At 43.9% G+C, this 26077-nt stretch overlaps 1 protein-coding gene across 2 annotated transcripts in view; it reads left to right on the forward strand.

The window, feature by feature from the left end:
- LOC139757276 (E3 ubiquitin-protein ligase TRIM9-like) overlaps positions 1 to 26077 on the forward strand; it is a 157861-nt gene that overhangs the window by 128307 nt on the left and 3477 nt on the right. The window contains exons 2-8 of one of the 2 annotated variants that reach the window (XM_071677622.1): positions 16564 to 16659; positions 18173 to 18303; positions 19282 to 19384; positions 20238 to 20397; positions 21092 to 21124; positions 25475 to 25611; positions 26034 to 26077. The exon at positions 26034 to 26077 is cut by the window's right edge and continues 95 nt beyond it. In XM_071677622.1, coding sequence (XP_071533723.1) covers positions 16564 to 16659; positions 18173 to 18303; positions 19282 to 19384; positions 20238 to 20397; positions 21092 to 21124; positions 25475 to 25611; positions 26034 to 26077 — 704 coding nt within the window. The remainder of the gene's footprint in view (positions 1 to 16563; positions 16660 to 18172; positions 18304 to 19281; positions 19385 to 20237; positions 20398 to 21091; positions 21125 to 25474; positions 25612 to 26033) is intronic. The other variant, XM_071677623.1, reaches the window with a different exon arrangement.

Consider the following 26077-nt stretch of genomic DNA (forward strand, 5'->3'; position numbering starts at 1 on the left):
AGTACCTGAGTAGTGTGAATGGTACCACTTCCCAGCCAGGGTGCAGAACATAGCCTCGCTAGGTGCCTGCTGAAGGTCCTCAGACATTTGTCAGTGCAGTAGGTGGCCGTCTGTGTACTCTATTAGTCTGCCTATACGCACTGGGCACTGACTGATAAAAGTGGTATAGTTAGAGCGTAACCTGTGGTACTTATGATAAAGTTCTACACAGAAGCAACATAGGATAAGAACACAGATCAGCAGGTTTGAAAATTCAGACCTCCTACTTGCAGGCTGAACTTCTTTGATTAATCTGTACTTCTGTTGCTAACTTTTAAATTAAAGAAAGAAAGTTTTAGTTCCGAGACGATCAAAGATTTTGAAGTAATGAAATCATTATATATCAAGAATATGATGTATCTGACACGTCTCTTATGGTGCTCTTGTGAGGGAAGTAAAGTTAAGCACTGGTGAAGTGACTAGATCTCAAACCCACAGTAGCATTGTGTCAGTATATACCCACGCCTTCCCGTGTATACCATACGCAGGTTGTATGTCTTATTATCATCATAATGGCAGAAGTTCTGGGTATCATGTGATGTTCTTGTATAACATACCCAGGTGGAATATCTTGTTCCCAGGGTGATGGTGGGTCTTGTATCATCCTGTGTTGGGATGAGTATAGGACTTATGACTGCTCTGTGTGTGTGTGTGTGTGTGTGTGTGTGTGTGTTTAGGTTTGCTGTGTTTATGTATTTGTGTGGAGGGGGAAGCTGGGAGGGACAGGAAGTTTATAAAGTGGTGAACCTTCGGTTGGGATGAGTTTACTGACCAAATGACGAGGGTTGAAAGCTCTCGACCCTCCGAGGTGTTCCCCAATGGCTGGCTGGCCCCTAGGCTGAGGGTTCTCCTCCCCCAGCGGCTACCTGCCCCCCCAAGCTGAGGGTTCTCCTCCCCCAGTGGCTGGCTGGCTCCCCAGACCTGTGGTTCTCCCGTTGTTTCCACAGAACTAGGGGACAACCTCAGGTGGGTGAACGCTTCCCCAGACCTTGGGTATACCTCTCTTCACCCAAGTGATATGTTACCCACAGTTTCAGCTGTGCTGATAGTTAACCTGTTCTCCTTGTTAAGCCCGCACACGTGTGTGTGTGTGTGTGTGTGTGTGTGTGTGTGTGTGTGTGTGTGTGTGTGTTTGCGTGTGTGTGTGTTTTGGGAGGTGGCTGCAAGTCTTGGGTTAAATCTGAAGTCAGTACATCGATAAATTTATGGTAAACAGAGTTTCCAGTTGGCTGTAGGTTGACCAGAATATTTACCTTCCTCCCAACACTGGGTCACCCAGCCAGGCAGGAGTGGCTGTGGCAGGCGAGGCACAGACCGGGTCATGTACCACCTGGTGTTTTGCCTCCTCGACACACATCAGGTGCATCACCGAGACTATGTATGGAGTGGTGGGCCCCTGGTGGGTCTTGTGGTGGGTTGATGACCACTGGTGGGTCTCGTGGTGGGTTGATGACCACTAGTGGGTCTGGTAGTGTGTGTGATGGTGGAGTGAGGGAGTGACGTATGATGCCAGAGTGGTAATAGGCTGGACGTGTTGGGAATAAAGATGACATGATCTGCTCCACCTTGATTAAGGTTATTAGAGGTTAGGCTAGTGGGCAGGAAGCATCTGTCTGGCTCAGGGTGGGGTGAGGTGGGTAGGAAGTTCCTCACTTACCTCACTATGGTGGGTTCCAAGCTTCACAGATGAACTTATATTCTTAAGTAGCAGTTATTATTACTTGGACATACTTTTGTAAGTTCTTGTGTGGAGGGGATAAGGCTGACCTGAAGGTATGGTGTATAAGCCTGACCTAAGGCAAGTATTACGACGTAAAACCCACTTACGGTCAACTGAGGTCATGTTGTAGATAATAAGTGACTTCGTATCTTTTATTGGTGTAGACGTCATGACTCCTCGTGGGTGCATCTTATCGCATCGTTCCCTTGAATTCTACGGTACGATCCTTGAGCAAGACGGTACAGTCTTGAACACGACGGTGTGATCCTTGAGCTAGTCAGTACACTCCTTGGGTAGCAAGTCAAGTTCAAGGCTAAACCATCATACGCAAGGCTTGTACCGTCTTGTTGTGGGCTAGTTCCGTTGTGTTGAAGGGCCGGGCAGGCGTTGGTCAGGAGCTGTGGTGGAGGATCGTACCGTCGTGTTAGATTTAGGGTTAGCAAGATTGTCAGTGTTACACCTGCCTGACAAACTTGATTGTCATTATTTACAGTAAAAAAAAGATATAGTTGATTATATAGAAGTGAATTAATCCAATTTCCTGTGTTCATCATGGTGGATGTTTGTACTTTATGATTATGTATCAAATTAACTGAATCATTAATCAGTTAGATTATTAACTGCCAAAGTAATGGATATTGATGTACACTCAAATTTTTTTGTTAGGAAACAAAAAAAGTTATTTATATGTCGTGATATCAGCAGTTTGTTAGGAAACAAATAAAGATATATATATGTCGTGATATCAGCAGTTTGTTAGGAAACAAATAAAGATATATATATGTCGTGATATCAGCAGTTTGTTAGGAAACAAATAAAGATATATATATGTCGTGATATCAGCAGTTTGTTAGGAAACAAGTAAAGATATATATATGTCGTGATATCAGCAGTTTGTTAGGAAACAAATAAAGATATATATATGTCGTGATATCAGCAGTTTGTTAGGGTTGCTGATACCTCGCACGACCAGACTACAGGGCCGAGCGGGCAGTGTCTTCAGGCCAGTTTATCTAATCAAATGAACTCTTAATTAATTACCCAGGTGATGTACCTGTCACTCTCTCTCTCTCTCTCTCTCTCTCTCTCTCTATATATATATATATATATATATATATATATATATATATATATATATATATATATATATATATATATATATATATATATATATATATATATATTATGAAGGTAGCGTGGTGGTGTGGGATATAAACTGGCAGCCAAAGCTTCAACAGTTTACACAACATCCGGGCTGACTGGTCTACTTGTTGACAACTCACACAAACATAGCACCATTAGTGCCACCTCCCCCTCAACCCCTCCAACCCCTCGTCACAAGCTGAGGGAGGTACCCCTAGCTACAGGCTGGGGGAGACAGCCCTAGCTACAGGCTGGGGGAGACAGCCCTAGCTACAGGCTGGGGGAGACAGCCCTAGCTACAGGCTGGTGGGAGGCAGCCCTACCTAAAGTACTCCCAGATCGTTGAGAATCCGTAAGAGGAAATCTTTTGTTTATAGTATGTACAGTGTACGTGACAAAATATGTTTGTCAGTGTTATTGTTTCTTGTTTACTTTGTGTAAACCTGCATCAGCGGTATGAGGCCTTGACCCGCTAGGCCTGGTGGGCTTACCCTCCAACCTGCCCTGTTGACCTGGGGGGGAGGAGCTTAGAGGGTCAGGGGGTATTTAGTGGAAGGAGGATATGTTTGGAGATGATAATGTGAGTGGAGGACACGAGGAGGGGATGATACGGGTTGGAGGAAGACCAGTTTGGAGGTGGGAGGGATGGAATGGCCTGGAGAAGAAAGCGTTGAGGAAGATTTATGTGGGACTTAACCCTTTATGGTGGTGTCGCTGTATTTGGAATTTATTAGATCGGTAATGGTCAACCATATCACATTCTTCACCCTATAAATCTTTCTTATATCCCTTAGTAACCTCTCTCTCTCTCTCTCTCTCTCTCTCTCTCTCTCTCTCTCTCTCTCTCTCTCTCTCTCTCTCTCTCTCTCTCTCTCTCTCTCTGGATATTTATGTTTATGACTATGTGCATATATACCCATATGGAAGTGTAACTGTGGTCACATTTTGAGAAAGAAGATCAGACTGAATGAGAGTATTCTAAAATTGTGACCTCAGACTTGGTCATGTGACCTAGCATGATACGTCCATACATTTCCAGGAAAAATTTGAAAATCGCCAGTATCGTAAATTGTAAAAGCCATTTGATATAGAATAGTTCTCTGTACACTGTTGATAGAAGTAATTTGATGGGAATACGACAAACGAAAGCAGTCGTGGAAAAGTTACGATAAATTGTAAGCCAGGCGAGAATACATCTCATTGACTCAGATCCTCTTGTCGCTCCGGCAGGGGAAACAATCTCTCAAAATCTTTAGAAAATTCTTAGAATCCAAAGTATGAGATCCGACCCCACCGCTACACCACCCAGTTTATTACGTCTATAAAAACATGGAAGCTTTAGCCTCTTGTGTAGTGCACATCATTACCGGGGGAGTTTATAGCCTTGGGAACGATGTTGTGTCAGGAGAGTGGAACACTGAATCCAAGAACCAGAATGAACAGGTTCTACACTGACTACGTAGTGGATAACTTAGATAACTTCGCTCTACCCTTTATTATGTAAACCATAGACATCCTTCAAAGTATACCACAATTATATAAACCTTATACACCTTATAACTCGTACCATCATCATGTAAACCAAGAGATTGTTCTTCGAAGTTTTATCGTCATTATTAAAACCGCAGACATTGTTCAAGATGTACTGCCACTACAGTATACAAGCTCTATACTGAGCACGGCAGAGCAGTACTCCGCTCTACCAGACCACACCTGCACACAGCCACCACCACACGGGGGACGTGCACTGTCCTCCTCAACAAACAACGAACAATCAGTTGTGAACCTGTCTTTTTGGCTGCTCGTTAGGCCGTGTAAATGACCCTCCAACAACATCAACAAATAAATCTGGCTCAGTCATGTTGTGGTTAACGAGATGCTCTGTGGTTGGACACGATTAGAACAATCATCAGTGTAGCACACGGTTAGTTAAGGTGAGTTTTGACGATGTTTACCGAGTCTCGCGGGTGATGTGTGTACAGCAACCTGAGTCTTGTACAGCCTTCCGGACATAAGATCAGGTCTGGTGTAGTAAGAGGGTCTCTTGGTGTGTACACCTGTGTCTTGCTGGAGAGGTAGCGACCCTCTAGTGATGGGTGTTGTTGTCCCAGATGAGGTGTACTGCCCAAGTTGTGTCCTGTTGGTGTAGCTGTAGCACATTATTAGTACAGTCAGCCTACTGCTGTATTCTGTAGTACATTATTAGTACAGTCAGTCAGCCTACTGCAGTATTCTGTAGTACATTATTAGTACAGTCAGTCAGCCTACTGCAGTATTCTGTAGTACATTATTAGTACAGGCAGTCAGCCTACTGCAGTATTCTGTAGTACATTATTAGTACAGTCAGTCAGCCTACTGCAGTATTCTGTAGTACATTATTAGTACAGTCAGTCAGCCTACTGCAGTATTCTGTAGTACATTATTAGTATAGTCAGTCAGCCTACTGCTGTATTCTGTAGTACATTATTAGTACAGGCAGTCAGCCTACTGCAGTATTCTGTAGTACATTATTAGTATAGTCAGTCAGCCTACTGCTGTATTCTGTAGTACATTATTAGTACAGGCAGTCAGCCTACTGCAGTATTCTGTAGTACATTATTAGTATAGTCAGTCAGCCTACTGCAGTATTCTGTAGTACATTATTAGTACAGGCAGTCAGCCTACTGCAGTATTCTGTAGTACATTATTAGTATAGTCAGTCAGCCTACTGCAGTATTCTGTAGTACATTATTAGTATAGTCAGTCAGCCTACTGCAGTATTCTGTAGTACATTATTAGTATAGTCAGTCAGCCTACTGCAGTATTCTGTAGTACATTATTAGTACAGGCAGTCAGCCTACTGCTGTATTCTGTAATGCACTTGAAAAACCATGAAAAATTAGATAGCTGTTTGGTGCGTATGATTAATTACCTCACCAGCCAGATAGTTAAGGATAAGTGTGTGGGCGGCGGCCTCCAAGAGCCTGACTGATCACAAGAGTTACGGTGTAGCAACTTGGTTCCAGACCGAGCTGTGGGGGTAGAGACGAGCCTTCCATACCACTACAAGGTACACTTGTGTATTCATAACTCAGTCATAATATTCAAAACCCTTCCATCTTGCCGAGATTCTCTGTTTTCCAGTCAAGTTAATTTGTATGTGACGTCACCACGCTTGCTTTCCTTCGAAATCTTTTATATAATTTGCTAGATATATGTTACAGATATTATTTCTAACAGATTACAAAAGTTTGATTCAAGTTTCTTGGTTAAGTAAAACAAAAAACATTGCTTTTGTGTCGGCCAGTCCTTTACGTATATCAGTGTGGTCGTGTTAGAATATTGTCCTTATATAAAACTGAAATGATTATTTGGGGAATTTTAATCATAATCTCATAAATGACCATTAAAAGTCAGAGACTGATAAGGAACAGTTACGCTTGCTATCAAACATTAACTCAAAGGCTTACTTCATTTCCAATGATATGAAATACTTTTTTTAAACAATGAAATTATCTCTCAAAGAGCGACTTTTTTAACCTGAAGTATTTCATAACCAATGAAAATAAACATCCATATCCACTCCTAAACACCAGACTGGTACCACCATACTGAAAACTCTCCTGTCTACCTTAACTTCCGAAGCGAATTATTGTATTTTCCCCTATTTATAATATATATATGCAAAGACAGAGAAAGAGACAGTCAGGGAAGAAGGACAGGCTAGAGGGACCACAGTATAATATTGTGGTCATGCGTCTCGTTGTATATATTGGCAAGGTATCAACTTACCAGTCTTATAAGAGATCCAGACGATGTCTTCCTTAGATAAAACCTCTTACATTATGGAATCAGATGTCAGTATAGACCGACCTAACACCTGTGTGTATGTGTGTGTGTGTGTGTGTGTGTGTGTGTGTGTGTGTGTGTGTAATAATGATAAAAATAATAATAATTATAATAATAATAACTAGGGATAACTGGGGATAGGGGATGAAGAATACTTCCCACGTATTCCCTGCGTGTCGTAAAAGGCGACTAAAAGGGGAGGGAGCAGGAGGCTGGAAATCCTCCCCTCTCGTTTTTTTTTTTTTCTTTTTTTTAATTTTCCAAAAGAAGGAACAGAGGGGGGCCAGGTGAGGATATTCCACAAAGGCCCAGTCCTCTGTTCTTAACGCTACCTCGCTAATGCGGGAAATGGCGGAAGTTTAAAAGAAAGAAAGAAAGAAAGGTTGACGTTTTGGGTGCACTGCCTCCAGTTGCCGATCATATGGAAGTTACTTACAACGTCAACAGTGGGAGCGTAACATGGGAGGTGTCATCCAAGATGTGGTCCCTACACCAGATGCTGGAGGGTGGTGTGTCCCACTGATTATATTGACGATGATTACAGTGGTTGGAATGGGGCTGTTCACGTAGCGGTCTGGATCATCTCAGATGCGGTTGTGGTGCCGAAATGCAACGCGAGGACGAGGGATCTCAGATGGCAGGAGGTGACAGTGGCGAGAATGATGGAGCAGCTATTCCGACACCCACAGAAGATCTAGGTGGTGATCAAAGAGTCGGGAGGTCTCACTGGCGCCTCTTGATAGGTGGTGTGTAGAGGGACTGAGGATGATCTTACATGCCCATTTCAGCTCCTTTTACGGTAGCCTCTGCTGTGTAGTGTATATATGGAGGAAGACGAGGTGGGGAGGCGTAGCTGAGCTTGGGGAAAAGAAAGTTGTGCTAACGTTCTTGAGTTTAGGCTGAGGGAGTCCCAGTGTCTGTAGTCGACGATAGATACAGAGTCGGTCGCTGGATGATTTGATGATGGAGTGACGTGTTCCTTCCAGTTTAGTATATCGTACATAACGGGAAGGATCAGCTGGAGGTGAGAATAATGGAAGTGTCGTTTGGACTCAGCTGTGATGAGGAGGACATGCTGGCTGTAAGGGACCTGTGGTGGCCACGTGCAGCAGCAGCTGCTCCAGCCTGACAGCTGGGAACCCTGCCCGGGGCCTCAGTAGCCCGTCCCCTTCCCCGCCCCGCCCCGCCCCAACACCACCCTATTCTCTCCCCTTCCCCCACCCCATGAACCCCTCCCCTGGGGCATGGGACACCTGGAGGTCCCTGCCCACGGCCAGTAATAACAGGCTGGTGGGCAGGGCGGGCGGGGAGTGTGAGGGAATGCCAGTGAGTGTGGAAGACTGGTCGGCTACCTACCGTGGCTGGTAGAATGGGTGGGAGTGACCCAAATGTGGGTGGGTTGAGGGCGCGAAGGTTGTGGGTGAAGGAGAGTGTTAGGTCTCGTGAGGCACAAGGTTTAAGTGTGACTCGAGTCATCCTTTGAGTCGATCTCTAGTTTTACATACACATGTCTCCTGCTCTGACGTACCGTCCATTATCATTATCAAGTATTATCATTATCATTATTATCATCATTATTATTATTATTATTATTATTATTATTATTATTATTATTATTATTATTATTATCATTATTGTCGTTGTTGCTGTTGTTGTTATTGTTGTCACTGTTATTATTGTTTGAAGTAAACTGGGGACTTGGAGTGTAGGGCAGGACAGTAAGGAAGCACCGCTGGTGTACATAAGAAAATGATGTATGAGGGAAGTATAGAGAAAAGGAATGAAAGATTGTGATGACAAGAATGAAAAGAAATAAAATGAGACGAAGAAATGGTCTCTCTCTCTCTCTCTCTCTCTCTCTCTCTCTCTCTCTCTCTCTCTCTCTCTCTCTCTCTCTCTCTCTCTCTCTCTCTCTCTCTCTCTCTCTCTCTCTCTCTCTCTCCCCAGCCGTGGCAGCCAGTCAGGCTACACGTCTCTCAGCTCTGAGGAAAAGCATTTCTGAAAAACTTTAGGCATTACATGACTCTGATGGGGGTGGGGTGAAAGGGTGGGGGAAGGAGACGATGGGGTGGTGATGGTGATGTTGTTGGTGTGATGGTGATGGTGATGGTGGTGGTGATGGTGATGGTGGTGGTGATGCTGTGATGTTGTTGGTGTGATGGTGATGGTGTTGTGATGGTGGTGGTGATGTGTGATGGTGTGTGATGGTGATGGTGTTGTGATGGTGTGGTAGTGGTCGTGGTGTTGTGGTCGTGGTGTTGGGGCGGTGGTGTGGTCGTGGTCGTGGTGTTGTGGTAGTGGTCGTGGTGTTGTGGTCGTGGTCGTGGTGTTGTGGTAGTGGTCGTGGTGTTGGGGGTGGTGGTGTGGTTGTGGTCGTGGTGTTGTGGTAGTTGTTGTGGTGTGGGGTCGTGGTGTTGGGGTGGTGGTGTGGTCGTGGTGTTGTGGTAGTGGTCGTGGTGTGGTGGTGTTGGTGAAGGAATAAAGTAAGAGCTGGCCTGTAGACCTGACCTTAGTGAGGGCTTCTTGTCCCGTCCCAGGAAGCAATATGGTGTTCTGGGAGAACATAAATACATGAACAATGGACGTACAACACCATGGATACATGAACAATGGACGTACAACACCGTGGATACATGAACAATTTTTCCGGCTGAACAATAAATGTTTCGGTCGAGGCAGATGTCAGTAGTGGAGTCACGTGGTAAATGCTTTACATGGGTCGCTGTCTTCCTGATAATTTGGCGCCTTGTACCGAGTGGCAGGGGAACTTTTTTCCCTTATTGTAATACAAGGGGCACCAGATGCTCGCCTTGCTGGAGCTAAACATACCCCCTTATGATAACCCAGATATTGCTTTTAATACGAAGAAATGATTGGTACAAATATGATGATACGTTCCTTGAAGTTGTGATCTAAATGGATTTACTTTCAAGTTTAGTGTTGTTTATTATGATGACGAGGTGCGTCTGTTATCATCATGCGGGGTTTATATGACCACGTCGCCAGATGCACGAGAACTGACTGCCCATCATTGAATTGCCGGATGCTGATGGTTGAGATATTTTCCTGCTGTTGCTCTGTGTGTGTGTGTGTGTGTGTGTGTGTGTGTGTGGAGAAGTTTCCATCTACCGCATTTACTGACTGTGTTCTCTCCACTTCTTTTCCTTTGTTTGTCTTTTTCTTGTGTCCCTGGCCCTAACGATTGTATCTGCCCTGATGATGGTACCGTCGTGTTCATACCCCAAGGTACGACCCATCCTGCCCAGGCGTCGACCCGTCGTGCCTTGTGGTGCTAAGATTTTTCTTTCTTGCATCTGTTATGACATTAGAAGATTTCTAGATATATCTTGACTAGATATAGCATGCTAGGCTTGGATATAGCAGGCTAGGCTCGAGTATATCATGCTAGGCTCAGGTATAGCATGCTAGGATCGGGTATAGCATGCTAGGATCGGGTATAGCATGCTAGGATCGGGTATAGCATGCTAGGATCGGGTATAGCAGGCAAGGCTCAGATACAGAAGAGCGGGCTGAGGTGCAGCACGCATGCTGGGTTCAGGTACAACGTTCAGGCAGGATGACGGGTCTCAGTGGCATCTGGAAAGTTATGAACATCTTCACACTAATCTTCCTCATACATCAGGCAACAGGAAGACATGAACATCATCCTAACCCATCCATAGTTTCCTTAAGTGACAGAAGAACTGCTACAATTATTTTCCTGCAGTATTTGATGCTTTCGTGATGGTAAGACTGAAGAAGCTTGTCTGAATACTCAACAAAAGTCTGCAAGTGTAGTGTTGAATTCGTTTTCGTACAATAAAGAATATTTTCATCTTTAGATTTATTTTCCCCGTAAGCCTAACTTCCCTATTCATCGTTAGTATTATAGAGTTTTCGTTCTATGAAGAGACATTACCAAGAGAACTCTATATCTAAGGTTGATCTGGTGCGTTAGAATTGACTGTCGTAGTATGCATGATGTCAGTGTATGTAGGAGGTTGTTAGCAAGCGTTAGGAAACTAATAACTGAAGAATTATTAATCTTATACAAACCAGACAACTCCTGACCTGGGATCTCTAATTCTAATTGTATGTCTTGAAGAGGATTGTCACTGCCAGCTGACAGTGACAAGTTGGAATCACAGGACTCCCCCCACCACCCCTCTCTCTCTCTCTCTCTCTCTCTCTCTCTCTCTCTCTCTCTCTCTCTCTCTCTCTCTCTCTCTCTCTCTCTCTCTCTCTCTCTCTCTCTCTCTCTCTCTCTCCACGAGGAAAACCATAATTGCTGTTATTATTATCATCATTATCGTTATCATTATCACCATTTTTATCCCTCCCTCTCTTAGTTCCTTACCCCTGGTCCTCCAGTCGGCTTTATCATCATTATATACATAGACTGGAAAAAAAGTGTGATAAGATGTGCTGCAACATGTACAGCCAAGATGTGCTGCAACATGTACAGCCAAGATGTGCTGCAACATGTACAGCCAAGATGTGCTGCAACATGTACAGCCAAAATGAACGTATTGTGAGACGCCTGTGTAAGTTATGATCCTGTATCAGGGTTGTGACCATGTGTTGCTTGGCAGGTGGCGCTGATGGCCAGCAAATATTGTCCCAAAGATTTATTACTCAATTGCTGGCCATCCCAGCTCTTCCTCCTCTCTTAGAGTATCACCAGAGAATAAACTGCTCACATTGCCCCTAGGGTCAACATTCATTTATATCCTGCATGGTTATCAGTACCACATTTCTGTCGTATTGCATGGTTATCAGTACCATAGTTCTGTCGTAATGCATGGAAAAACCTAACCAAACCTTCCAATGTTATCACACTAATGTCAACATTTACACACACACGGACTCAGTGCTTGATGTAAAGTGAGACTCATAGATCCAGAGCGGGGGAGGCAGGGGAGTTGTGAGTCCATCCTGGTTGTATAAGGTACAGTGAATGGTAAGCTGCAACAACCAACAGCCTGGTCAAACAGTTCCTGGCCCCCTGTACTTGTTGTGGAGCCTACAGTAAAATAGTCAAATGTTATGCATAGATTTCTCTCATGTTTTCTCTTACCACTGTAACTGAAAAATGAAATTGATTGATACTCTTACAGCCGACTCTTGTGAGACTATGCTCAAGTCTAGGTATTGCAAAATTTACTTTCTTTACATAACAATATCTAAAGATTATTTCATGTGAAGATGATTTACATATGCCAGATTGAAGTAAGATTATCAGTTCATCATCAAGAATCTCGTCTTTCTGGTAAGTCATTGACGTGGATCAGGAAGAACAGAGAACCCAACACTAGGCCCAGTGGCGCTCCAGTGCTCATCCAGCCAGTTACGAAGGCGTCATGATCCTCCCGTGTTACATTTCCTTGTAGCTTTACAGACCATTGATGAGGAGGACCTACGTGGAGTAGACCAGTTACAAGGTCAGGCAGAGCGTCTTGCTTAGGTCAGCGTAGATCACTGAGGGATGTATGTAGAGCCCACATAAGGATGATTTTAACGTCACAGAGAAAGTCGTTTATATTGAAACTAAACGCTACACAGAACTCGGGTGAACGCCTCGTGCAGGGTCGCCTGACGGGGTCATGCGAAATGCCACAAAGAGTGTAATTTAGACCATGATTTAGTGCTCGGGGAAGCCAAGCAAGAAGCACATCCCCGTCAGACAAACGACCCAATTCTTCTGGGGTAAAACTTCCTTCGTCGTCGCCTGCGACGCTGTCGAAGATGAGGTCGGTAATTAACGTCATTAAGAAGCTACACTATATTGGTCCTTGTCAAAATGGGGAGGAATCATTACCATTATGTTTTATAATTACCGCATTTTAATTATGGCCTAATATCCCTAATTATAAAGTGATTAACGTGCCACGTCTGACTAATTAGTATTACCAAGATGGGCAGCGATCCTGAGTCCTCATGGGTCGCCTTCCTGACACTCTCTGTGACCTCGATATTGATACTCATAATGTGTCTCATACTTTGCTGTGTTGCTCAAAAATCTGCTTTGCCGTGGCCCCGGATCCATGTTCTGTGGGGCCCCCGCTGTGTGTGGGCCGTTATGTTTAAAGCTCGTAATGTGTGTGTGTGGGTCCCTTACAGGTGAGATAGTTGAGGGAGGGTTGGCCTGCTGGTGATCTGCTTCACCAAGTGAGATAACAGTATTGTCTTAGGGCTTCGCGGTACTGGCCCCTGTAGGCCAGATATGAGAGGGAGTGGGTCCCGTGAGGTGTTCGGACTCAGTAAGTCAGTTACACTTTCAAGTCAGGATCCCGCGGCGCTGAAGCGGGTCCCCCGCAGGTTAGATAACAGCCGGAATTCTGTGTTATCAGTAGCTCGGGAGAGATCATGGCGGAAGCAACTCAACACAAAGAGGGAGGAGATTATATTATTGTATATTTGGATTTGTTTTGTTGTATATTTTCATGGATTCTTACAATGGCGTCATGTTTGAAAGAACTTGATGAGAGCAAGCACCCCACTTACCCCCACCAATCACTGTATTCTAAGTGTCTAACGTTTCAAGTCTTCGTTACTTGATCAATATTCTAACACAGAACATATGTTTTGAAGTCTAACAAAGACTGATGACATAATTTAGAGTTTTGACAACTAGAAAATAATGTTTGTCATCTAGTATGAAGTAGACACTAATTATATCTAGCTATATTTTCATCGTCATATTGTGACATCATTGTATCTGTCGCCTCCACCACAGTACTATTGTCAACTTCCCTCTCTCAGCTTCTCTGAGTCGTGTTAGTGTCACATTATGTCTTACAGCGGTCACTAGTTGAAGGTTTCAGAGTAATACCGCAGCAGGAAAGTGTTGCTGGGGTGTTCTGGTCCTGGCAGTGTTGAGAGTGTTGCTGGGGTGTTCTGGCCCTGGCAGTGTTGAGAGTGTTGCTGGGGTGTTCTGGCCCTGGCAGTGTTGAGAGTGTTGCTGGGGTGTTCTGGCCCTGGCAATGTATGGAACACACAAGACAGTGTTGCCGCTTCTGGTCCACGCTTCACAAAACCATGTGAGAAACACTGCCGACGCATTTATTCTTAAGCCTCCCCCCCTGCTTCCCTCCCTGCCTCCTCCCTGCTTCCCTCCCTGCCTCCCTCTCTGTCTCCCTTCCTGCCCCTTCTTCGGCTCCCTACCTGCCTCTCGCTGCATGAGCATATCTGTCTGTTTGTTTGAGTTTCTGTGTGTGTGTGTGTGTGTGTGTGTGTGTGTGTGTGTGTGTGTGTGTGTGTGTGTGTGCGTATGTGTGTCTCCCTGTCTGTGTGTAGTATTTCTACTTTATTTTGGTATATATTATGTATGTGCTCCTCTGTATGTGTGTGTGTATTATATATTTTGATGTGCGTGTATCTTTTTGTAAATATTCATGTATGTGTTTGTATGAAAAGATGTAGCTTTGGGTGTTTTTGTTCATGGACATATGTAGAAGTCTGTTTGCTTGTGTAACTCTGTGTACGTGTGTATGTGCGTTTCCTGACGTGTGCGTGCGTCTGTACACATTCATCTTAAAGTTTTAAGCCTTAAAATCCCTGAGAAGCTTGAGTGGTCGTAAAGTGAGGGAAAAATGTTTGCTCTCTATTTCTGCACTTCTTACCTTCATTCTTCTTTGGTTATTCATATTTCACTGTGGATCTCTTCACTGCATGTTCATATATGTAGCCTCTCTACATACCTTATCTAATATGCAGCTACCTACGTTATGCACCTAACTACGTTTTGATATACTTGTGATGAAAATAATCAGGTGGTAAAGAAATTATCTATTAGTAGTAGAAGTAATATCATTTATTATTATTTTGTTATGATTGTCATTATTATTATTGTTATTGTTAATGTCTGAATGGAATCGATGGCATAGGCTATCTGGGAAGATAACAACTGGCGAGATAATCGGTAAAAATAATCGAGACAGGATAACTAAAAAAGTAACTCGCAGTAGGATAATCGGATAGATTATCTAGGGCGTGATAACTGAGGGCAGATAATCGGGCCAGAATGACTAATGGAAGAATTATCAGGGGAGTAGTAAGAACAGCAAAACAACAGTTGGGGATAATCTTAAAGGGTTGCTGGGGAGAGAGTGGCTGGGGAGACGGCTGCTGGGGGAGCGATTTACCGGGGAGAGGAGTTTTAGGGGAAAGAATTGCAATGGAAGACGGCTGGTGGGGGAGAGAATTGCTGGGGAAAAGATTGTTGAAGGAGAGGTTTCTGGGTAGGAGGGATCCTGGTTGCTGGGGTAGACAGTCCTCAGAGAAACACTTTACTGAGGTTTTTGTTAAGCTTTTAGTTCATTATTTCTCATCAGATTGGCTCTACCATCCGTCTCTCTCTCTCTCTCTCTCTCTCTCTCTCTCTCTCTCTCTCTCTCTCTCTCTCTCTCTCTCTCTCTCTCTCTCTCTCTCTCTCTCTCTCCAGCCTGTTCACCTTTAATATTAATCAGCCATGATTGTTAACGTCCAGGGCACCACAACTGCCGGAATTGCAGATAATTATACTTTCCATCAAGGTTAATCTGCATAATTAATCACAGTGATTACAGGAGCGACCAGCAGGGTACAGGAACTGTTTCGTCTTGATGCACATCAATTGCTTCCTTAACGAGATGTATTACTCTACATTACTTAACAATTGTGTTTCTGATGGCTGATGTTGTGCACCTGCTCTCTGACTTGTACGGGCGAAAATTTCACTGGAATAATAGAGATCAAACTGGACTCGTGGAGGAGAGTGTCTCCGTTGAAGCACTCGGAAATGACGAATTATTTATCTTTCCATAATGGAGATCCATTTACACACTGCCACATGTGTTCACCTTCCTCCAGTATGTATTTGTGTGAATGTGTTTGTATACAGACACAGACAAACATCCACCAGTTACACAAATATTAATGTCTGTATCATACGGGCATAAGAAGTGAAGATTGTGGGTCGTTAGCCACATACTGCCACACGGGTCATGACTGTTCATGTTTACGAGGCGGAGGATGGTACTTCCACGTTATGTATCATAACACAAAAAGCAAGGAATGGTTAGGCTGGGTCACTACTAATATGCTTTAGGGTCGACCTGCGTTATCAGGCAACCAGTAATTTCCAGTCCCTCTGTACATATTGATCCTTAAATAATGATCACCTGTGACCCCTTGAGGGCGACGGCACGACCCTCCCAGCACAACGCTATGATAACTGAGCACGACCCTTGAGCAGGATGGCTCGACCACTAGGTATGAAGGCCTGGCTGCAGCAGACCAAAGAGGGTAGATCATCAGATCCACAGGTCGTATGGTCGTGCTCGAGGGTCACAGTGTCGTGCTCGAGGGTTAAGACACCATCTGGTGTACAGGGCACATGTCGTCCAGGGTGAGGATACTAAGCCAACGCTCCACCTTGTAATATATTCAAATTATTCTAATGAAAGTAATTTTGTATTAGCATATAGTATTGCTTATTCCCATGTTGCCCTCCCGGTGTTTAACACCGTGGGTGTGGTAGCGGGTTATTTGCCACGTTGTATAATACGGGTTGTAGCCGTGTATAATACGTTGCATAACACAATACAACACTAATGTCCAACACTGTACGACACGGCATCACATACGATATATGACGTCATAACACGGTAACTAACACTGTGTGTTATTGTACCGACACTATCTGACGTTGTGTATACGTGGCACAACGTATGTGGTAGTACGACAGTATCTACCTCATAACCAAGGGTTGTACTTTGTTGCTTCCAGATAGGAACTATATATCACCTACTGGTGTACATTCACTGACCAAGAATATTTTGTTCCTCCCACAGGCAGAGTTGTCGGAGTCCTTACAGCAGTTGTCTGGTCGAGCCAAAGCCACTCATTCTCACATCACAAACCTCAAGAACTTCCAAGACAGAGTAAATGTGAGTACCAATAACACGTTATGGTCTGTCCTCATGACATACCCATGCTGTGGTCTGTCCTCATGACATACCCATGCTGTGGTCTGTCCTCATGACATACCCATGCTGTGGTCTGTCCTCATGACATACCCATGCTATGGTCTGTCCTCATGACATGCCCATGCTGTGGTCTATCCTCATGACATACCCATGCTATGGTCTGTCTTTATGACATATTTCAAGCACTACAGTTGGGAGGTGACCAGCTGGTTGTGTTGACGTTTTTGCCGTAGAGATTATTTTTTTTTTCAATGCCTCAGGTTCTGACTAAACGTTCTCAGAACCGGTTCTTCAGATTTTGTTGAAACTTTTCTTTATCATATCTATTATCTAAATTCGACGTTCTTGTTATCTTCGCTCGTGATATGTCCAGTTTTGAGGTAGTGTCATTAGGCCAAGCATCGAACACTTGATTCTTGAGTTACTACTCTCAGATTGTTTCTCTTGGGCGTTCGACTCTCGACGTGTCAGTATGTCTCGTCTCTTGAAGTTTCATCTTCTGAGGTAACTCGTGACAAGGTTCCTAGATTAAGAGTCTCTCATTCTGAAACACGTTGAAACTGAGGACTTTGGGCTTAACCATCAGATGTGTGGGTCTGGATACCTCAGTGTCTAGCTGGAGGGTTTTAGTTTTAGAGTTAGATGTTCCTAAGACTGTGACTCAAAAGGACTGGCATCCTCAGCTACCTACTTTCCCAGGTCTTTGCCTGTAACGTCTCGGTCTGATGTGGCGGCCTATTACTTATGGAAACTTGGTATTTGACGTTTTAGACTGGGTTCTGAGGTTCATGTGTGACGGTTGTATTCTTTATTGTTATGTAAAGGAATTTTGACTTTTGAGCTACAACGTGACAGTTTCTTTGTGCAAGAGGCCTGGCTTGTTGGGCCTCTCCAGTACGGAAGTACGACCCTCGAGCACGACAGAACGACCATCAGGAACGATAGCTGTGTCATCATACCCAGAGATCGTACCATCGTGCTCAAGGGTCGTATTGTCACGCTCAAGAGTTTGACGTCTTCCGATACAAATGCCGGGTCGACGCTCCAAGTCGAGTGTCTTTAGTTCTTCAGTAAGTCCCAGAAGACTTGTCCTGTGTTTCTTTGCTTTACATATTTACCGTAGAGATGTAAAAGTCCAGTCTATCTGCACGAGGAGTTGACTAGTGAGTTTGCTTCTTAAAGTGTGGAACTTGTATCGTTCGCCACAAAGTAATACACTTAGGGGTGTTATCTAAGAGCTCTGCTACCATATTCTTCTCTTTACTTTGGCAGTATATGCTTACTTCAGCATACTAATACTTGCGTCCCCTCTAGACCATGGGCAGTATATGCATACATCATCAGCATACTAATGCTTGCATTCCTTTAGCCATCGGCAGTATATGCATACATCATCAGCATATTAATGCTTGCATTCCCTTAGCCATCGGCAGTATATGCATACATCAGCATATTAATACTTACGTCCCTTCAGGGTCATTGCGATAGCCTGGCGGCCGAGGTCGAGCGGCAGTGTTCGGAGCTGATGGAGGCGGTGAGGGAAGCCAGGTCCAGGCTGCTGGCTCAGTTGGCCGCGGAGAGAGAGGCCACCACCAAAATATACAGGTTAGTCCTCACTCACACTCACACTCTCATACTACAGCAGGATCATGACATCCTTTACTCACACTCATCAGATTTGTAGTGTGTGTGTGTGTGTGTGTGTGTGTGTGTGTGTGTGGTAATAGATTAATTGAGATTTCTGTATGTAATTACCTATTCGTATAGTACGAGGAGGGAGGGAGTCCCGTCTCTTGTTCCCCATCTCCTGAGCGTCCTCTCTTATCAGACAACTTTATGAACTCATATAAACTGTCAGAAGTCACAGTTTCATCCATTAATTTATTCCATTCATCGTCTACTCTTCTTACTTCTTCATTTCCAGCATATCTTTAGCTGAATTTCTTTTTATGACCTTTGGTTGTGGTATTTTTGCACCTTCCGAAGCACTGTCCACATTATCAATTATTAAACTAAAATACAAATTTAAAGATCGTGATCAGATCATCTTTTACTCTTCTCTCTTCCATGAGGTAAGGTTATTACCTCCATCCTCTCACTGTCGCTCATCTGTCGTAATTCTCATAACATCTTTGTTGCCTCCTCTGGTCCTACACATCCCGGCCACATATAGTCCTGATATCATTCTCGTTACTTTCACTTAGATTCCATTGTCCCATCTGCAGCCAGAGGTATGTCATTTGATATATCCTGTGGTCTTCAGGTTGGCTGTTTCTCTCTTCAGCTTGACCATCTTTCCTCACATTCAGAGCTCCAAGGTCCTTCCACTCTCCTTTTGACCCTGATCTCTGTTTACCTTCTGGACTCTTTCAGCCCTGAGGCTATTGGTGCCCCCTACCCCACCCCAACCTCTTGAATTTCCCTGGTGTGTAGAGTTAGCCTAGCCTCTGCTTCCTTGCCTGGCCTACAAACCTCCCTCTCCTTCTGGCTTCTTTCTCAACCTACCTTCAGTGTTCCGTATCTCACGCCTTTCTGGCTTCTCCGTTCTTGTGGTTCCTGGCTGACGTGTTGCCGTGCCGGCAGGGACCAGGCGGCGAGTTGCACGCGTAGACTGCACCAGACCACCGCCCTTGTCCAGTTTTGCATCGAGGCCATCAAGGAACCTGACCCTGCAGCCTTCATGCAGGTAAGACGTGTCCAGTCTTGTACAGAAACGGATTCTTAGCAACAGGAATTGTCCTCACGAGCCAGGACAGTGACGTAGCCTGCATCACAGGCAGTGCCGGACCGATGAAGGAAGTGAAGCAGAATTGTGCATTTGTTAAAGATGTTAATATCTATATAGCCTCAATAGATGAGGCAAATGTGAACAAGAAAATGAGGTTAAGAATATCCACTCTGCTCATAATGTAATCTTTTATAAGAGATTAAGATGTTACTCAGGTGGGCTCTTAGAAGATCGAGGCACTTTTTGTACAGAGCTTACACTTGACTCTGTCTGTTATGACGTATGTGGTTGTAAGATTGTGAGATAACATCACATAAAAAGCGGTAGCCCAGAGTCTGTGTCTCAGGCGCCGTTTGAGACTTGCTAACATCTTTATCTTGCGGTGATGTACAGAGGTTGGCAAGCTGCTGAGAATGTTAACATAAGATATATAGGTGATAAAATGGTAAAGATTATGATATACTTAGGAGTCAGTAAATGAACTCGCTATTAGGAAGGATCTATAAAAAAAAGTCATGGACAAAGAAGTGAAACAGAATTGGCAATTGACATGTCAAAAAAATCAAGGCCAGATCAACCCACTGAAACGTTAGGGAAACCTTTAGTTTGACTTTACTCACTGCCACTGGAATTTAGGCCCCTCCTAGTCCTGTATATAACGTTTGTAGGGGAAAAGTTATGTAATGATAAGGACGATCTGGTGTCACCTTGAAGACTCACGTGGTCACTGTTTTAATGGAGTCTTGCTTGAATGTTTACCGATCGTCTTGTCATCGTCAAGATATTAACTTATGCATGTCTTCTCTCTCAGATGGGTCCTCAACTTATTGGTCGGGTAAGTGACCTCGACCTCACTTGGGACAAGGAGTTGACCTCGTCTTCGACACGTCTTAGCCCGTATATCGACCTCGACGTCGACCACAAGAGCGTTTTGAGAGCGCTCAACACGTTCAACTTTGTCCAGATGAAACGTAAGTTAATCGTCCTCAGGCCGACGACCTGACCCACACCCGCGGCTCTCAACACCTGAACCAAAACACAACACACGTTATGAACTGAACAGTGAAAGGAAAACTGGTGACTGACCATGTGATGTGGGTCATTACTGCTGACCTACCATCATAGGTCATGAACTGACCATTACTGCTGACCTACCATGATAGTTCGTGTCGCTTTCTCCTTCCCTGGTCGTCCGGGTGCTGAGTGCTTCAGAGAACCAGAGTTCGATTCTGTGCCTAGCCAAGCGGAAAGTTCCTCTGGGATCTGTGTGGGACGCCAGGTTACACAGAAAGAGCCGTTAAGGTCAGCTTTGAGCTTTGGCTTTAGGATTTCAGAGGAGATTCTGTACCTGGTCGTTACAGCCTAACAATAACAAGGTGGTTATGTTACTCATAAATTGATCAATACACCAATGGTTTTTCTTTTACTTGTTTGAGTGTACATCCCGACATTTGGATTCCATTACTTCCATCTGTGTTCAGAAACTGTAACACCATCCCTCTATTATAATGTTATACTATATCATTATAGTACAGAAACATGTGTATGGAATTGGTGTATATATACTGGTTTTTGTTTTGTCATTCTCCGCTATACTGGTGCAATGTTCAGTAATACATGTAGTTATGGTGACTGACTATTGATGGATGTTCTGATCCCCCACAGCCTGCCTGGACGGAGAGGAGCGAAGACCCGCAGGTACACGAGCAAACAGTCTTCATTCCATCAACCTTTGCCCCTTTGAATTTCCCTAGTATTTTTTTTTTCCTCCAGCTTATTTTATCCCTTATATCCCAGTAGTTCCCTGTGGCTCGTTTATATCCTGCCTGGAGAAAGCATGCACTCTAGAGACCCACCTTAGTGCATGTTTAATGTCTTGTTAGAATTGTTAGATATTTTGTTAGATGCGCAATAGGCTAGCTTTTTGTGAGTTATAATTATATTGATATCATTCCTGTCCGTATTAATGGCTATAGTATTTTCTTTTAATTCTATTCACTCGTTATGTATATATAACTGTTTTATCATGTGTGCATGATATATATATATATATATATATATATATATATATATATATATATATATATATATATATATATATATATATATATATATATATATATATATAAACCAACTAACGTCATGGGGAAGATGAACGGTTGGTTTGGCTTTGAGCTTCCTACTGGAACAAGAACTCGAACCTAGGCCAGCGTTAACCTCTACACCGTTGGGCCTCACGTAGATAAGTGTCTACATAAAGCATACGAAGTACAGGAGCAGATACATACATTTTAACAACATACCACATCCTAAGTTTATTGTCATATCGATATTATATCGCTTAATATACTGTATATCAGTATACACCAGTATATCATCCTGATGTAGTGGACCTGGATGTAGACATTAAAACCAATACACGACACGTACAATTCCTAGCCATCGTAAAGAACCTATAGGTCTTACTGTTGTATAATTTTACCCAAAAATCTCGCTCTATCTTGCCCCAGCACTCTGGCCACACAGCTGGTGGCAACACTACGTGACCCTCCTTCACCCATGGCTTCCTCACACACACCTTACCCAGCAGCAGTCACGTGCTCACGCCACACTTATTCACCACACCAGCCAAGTACACCACCATGTATCATACTCACTAGAATACATTTATACATTTTGCACATACATTATATCCACAGTATACCAGCATACCACATGGTGATGTGCATACAACACACCTTACATAATAGACACCATAGACCAAGGTTATACCCACAGTTATGCGAAAAAACTTAGCCATACCTCCTTCACACAGTGGTGCCCCCGACCTGCTCACCATACCCCAGCACCATAAGCACTGCAGCCCACACCATACTAACTTATCGCACCATATACCACACGTAACACCATCTTATTATTCTTTTATGTATCGTTACACACAGACACTAGGGCCAAATCTCCCACCTACATTTCACTTTCCTTTACAACAAGACTACACTGTATGATACACACAACACACAACATTACACCATAACATCAGAACAACCTTACAAGTTACACCCGTACAACCTCCTCCGTTTCCAATTGTCACTAGCAACGGCCTGTATGTTTTCCTAGTGTCTACATGAATCCCTTACCTATCTCCCTTCTGTAGACATCAACAACAGCTGTAGTTATATCCACGATGCTTTATCTTTCTCCAGTAACCGTGTCCCGCTCGGTATGTTGCCACATACTTACTGTCATCCCATACCTACACATACAGTTTGGCAACGACACCACATGTCGTTTTTCGCCTCATTATCCCAGATTATTGTCGTGTGGTGTTTGTGCCGTCCCTACACACGAGCCTCTTGTTATGAATGTTTATTGTCCTCCAGTGATCCGGTCCGCGACTCTCCACACTGACCCTAGAGCACACCACAAGTAAGACTCCTGAGCGCGGAGGAAGGTACGACCTTGCTGCAGCGAGACCATACGAGCTTTAAGACATTGGCAAGATCCATGATTAATGATGACCTGCCCTTTGACCTTGGACAAAGGGCAGGTTGTCACACCCAAGGGTCGTGCTGTCGTGGTCAAGGATCGTATAGTCTTGGGTCTCCGGCCGCGACCCTTTCCATCAGTAACACCTTCCAATTTTCAGTTTTAGTGTTGTTCCTTAGGGTCCAAGGTCGCGTTAGCAGAGACTGTGATTATGGACCTTAATGACAAATAACGACATATATCCCTTTATAAAAACAGCCAAATATATTGTTCTTATTGTAAAGTATTTTGATAAATCAAGTTGTATTGATGACCTTCATGGCCAAGCTTGGAATATTGACCTTCATAACCATGCATGGGATAATGACCGTCATGGCCGTGGTGTTGATTGAAAGTAATTTATGGTGTTCAATTAATCACTTCGAATCTTCATCAAAGGAAAATTTTCGAAATTTGACGAAAATTGGTGGAGACCAACATGGTGACGTGGAAGGTGATGGACAGTATGTGTGTTTCAGGAACATACCAGGGCCAGACCATCTACTGTAACACCCTGAGAGTCTCCTTCATCCAGCTTCCTCCTGATAGATCCAGTTAAACAAACAACTGTACACTCATGGTACTTGACCTGACCTGACTCATTTCTGATTCAAAAGTCAAGCCTAGCTTTTCTCTGGGCTTATAGCACATGTGCTCTCAGTTTTCAGCTTCAGCTTAAAATGAAAGACATACTCCAAATTCTAGAATGATTAGCGTGTGTGTGTGTGTGTGCCTGCACGTGCGTGCGTTAGGGTCCGCTTGGCCTCATCACCACCGCTGCATCACTGATGACCAGAACAGTGTCATCAATTATTGTGAATTACTACCATCCAATCAGCGCCCGGCCGGCCTGTAGAGTTGATGGATCCATTACAGCGGTTGATGGGTTGATGTACAGCTGCAGCGTGGCCGCCCAGCCATAGGAGGCCGTCGCTTGGAACTCAATCTCAACCTCAGAACCCACAAGAGGACCTAGGAACATGCAAGAGGACCTTGGAACTGCAAGAGGAACTGGGAACTACAAGAGGACCTGGGAACATGAAAGAGGACCTGGAAAAATGCAAGAGGAGATGGGAACAGCCAAGAGGAGATGGGAACATGCAAGAGGAGATAGGGGCATGCAAGAGGGCCTGGAAACATGCAGGAGGAAGTGGGAACTTGGAGCATATGATGGGACAAAAGCCATTAAACCACCATAAGAAGAGATGGGACGACTAAAGACACATCTGTCGACCTCTGTGACCAGTAGTGATTGTAAACAAGTATAGACGGCTGGTATGACGCGTGCATTTTAATCTGTCGACGCGTGTAGACTACAGCTGTGACCACAGCAGGCGTAAACACCTGCAACAACAGTAATGATAAGAATACTCACAAGATAACGCAACGTTGCTCTTCTAGTTTGGCATTAACTTGCGTACCTCGGGAACTTTGCTTCAGGTATATTGTGGTATTCATCATCAACACTGGATTTCAAACTTTTACACAGTTCTTTATACTTTTTTCCACAGAAATCCTTCTTCAATCATCTTAATCAAGAGACGAGAATATATGTATACAGTATTTTAGACTCTAACTGTGACGTCATCGAAGGATTTAATCTTTACAAGATGATCAATGAACGAGAATATAATGACGTCATACTGAGTGTGTTAATATCCTTCGTCCCACTCAGTAGGTGGGTGGGTGGGGGTGATGTTCTGGTGTCCAGGTAATGGGGGGTGTGATGGGTCTTGAACCCAGGTACTGGAGGATGATTGCTCTTGATAACCAGGTACTGGGGAAGGTAACTTGTAGCAGTCATGGCTGTATACCCAGAACACGTGATTTTTCGTTTTTTTTTTTTTTTATTCTACTTCAGCTTGTTTATGCTTTTATGCTTTTACATTATGTTGCGCATATACATATTTTGTGCTGATTTCTTGCACTTGTTTTATATCAGATCGTTATTCCTTTGTTTTCCGTTGTAACTTTGTTGAATTTAGATATTAGGTTTAAGGAAAGTTTAAATTAGTTTGAAGCATATAGAAATTGTATATGAAGCAATGTTATATCATGAGATTACTTTTAGTTACAAGTCGTATACATGATATTGCTTCCAGTGAGTCGACTTACTCGACACTTCAGAACAAGTGATTTCCAGTCTCAACATTTGTCACATCACAAGTGTCTGCTTGACATTCACTAAGCCTGAGTCTCACTCTAAGCACGAAACTTTCTAAATTTGTCTAAATATTTCCAAACTTTCTAAACTCTTGACTCTGACTGAGGCAGTTGTTCAGCTACCTCCACTGCTTCAGTCACAGCAGGCGGCACACATGACGCCTCACTCACCAAGAGATTCGTGATCACCTGAGGCCCTTACACACACACACACACACACACACTGGTAACTCATGTCCTTGTAAGATAATTGTTCAAGCTATCCGCCCGTCATGCACTTCTGTATCCCCAACATGTAGTCCTCAGGAATCACCTCTGCTTCATCACGTGTAATATGAGTGCGTGTCTCTCCTCGGCCAGCTCCCGGCGCCCCCGAGTTCCTGACGGAAGAGTGTGTTGGAGAGAACAATAGTGTGACGGCCACCTGGACCCCACACCCCACTACCAGGGTGGCTGGCTACATCCTGGAGATCGACGACGGTGATGGAGACTTTAAGGTGAGGACCTGTGTCTTCTGCTGTATGTGTCCAGTTTGGAGACCGATATGGACACAGTAGTATATTCCTTACCTTAATATCTAAAGAAATTACCATCCCATATTGTCCATACCTTAAGTATAATCTTCAGGGATATTGTGAGTAATCGTGTGAGTTTCGCTCTTAAATTGGTTTTTAATATGAGAATCTTGAACTGGACTGTCTTGCATGTATGGTTGTGAGAGTAATGCCATCGGTCTGTTATGATCATCACGGTCTTTGATCTAGAGTGACAAAACGAATACCATTTCAGTTGATCCTGGAAGCTTCAGACATATCTAGAAGTACAGACGAGATCACGAATTATGTTAATACACTTGTGGATGTGTGATAGGATGGACTCGAGGCTTCGAGAGGCCAGGCTCATCATCATCTCTCCACAGGAAGTCCATCGAGGGCCAGAGACGCTCTGCACGGTGGAGGGCCT

This window comes from Panulirus ornatus, chromosome 25 (genome assembly GCF_036320965.1).
Source record: "Panulirus ornatus isolate Po-2019 chromosome 25, ASM3632096v1, whole genome shotgun sequence".
Taxonomy (NCBI): domain Eukaryota; kingdom Metazoa; phylum Arthropoda; class Malacostraca; order Decapoda; family Palinuridae; genus Panulirus; species Panulirus ornatus.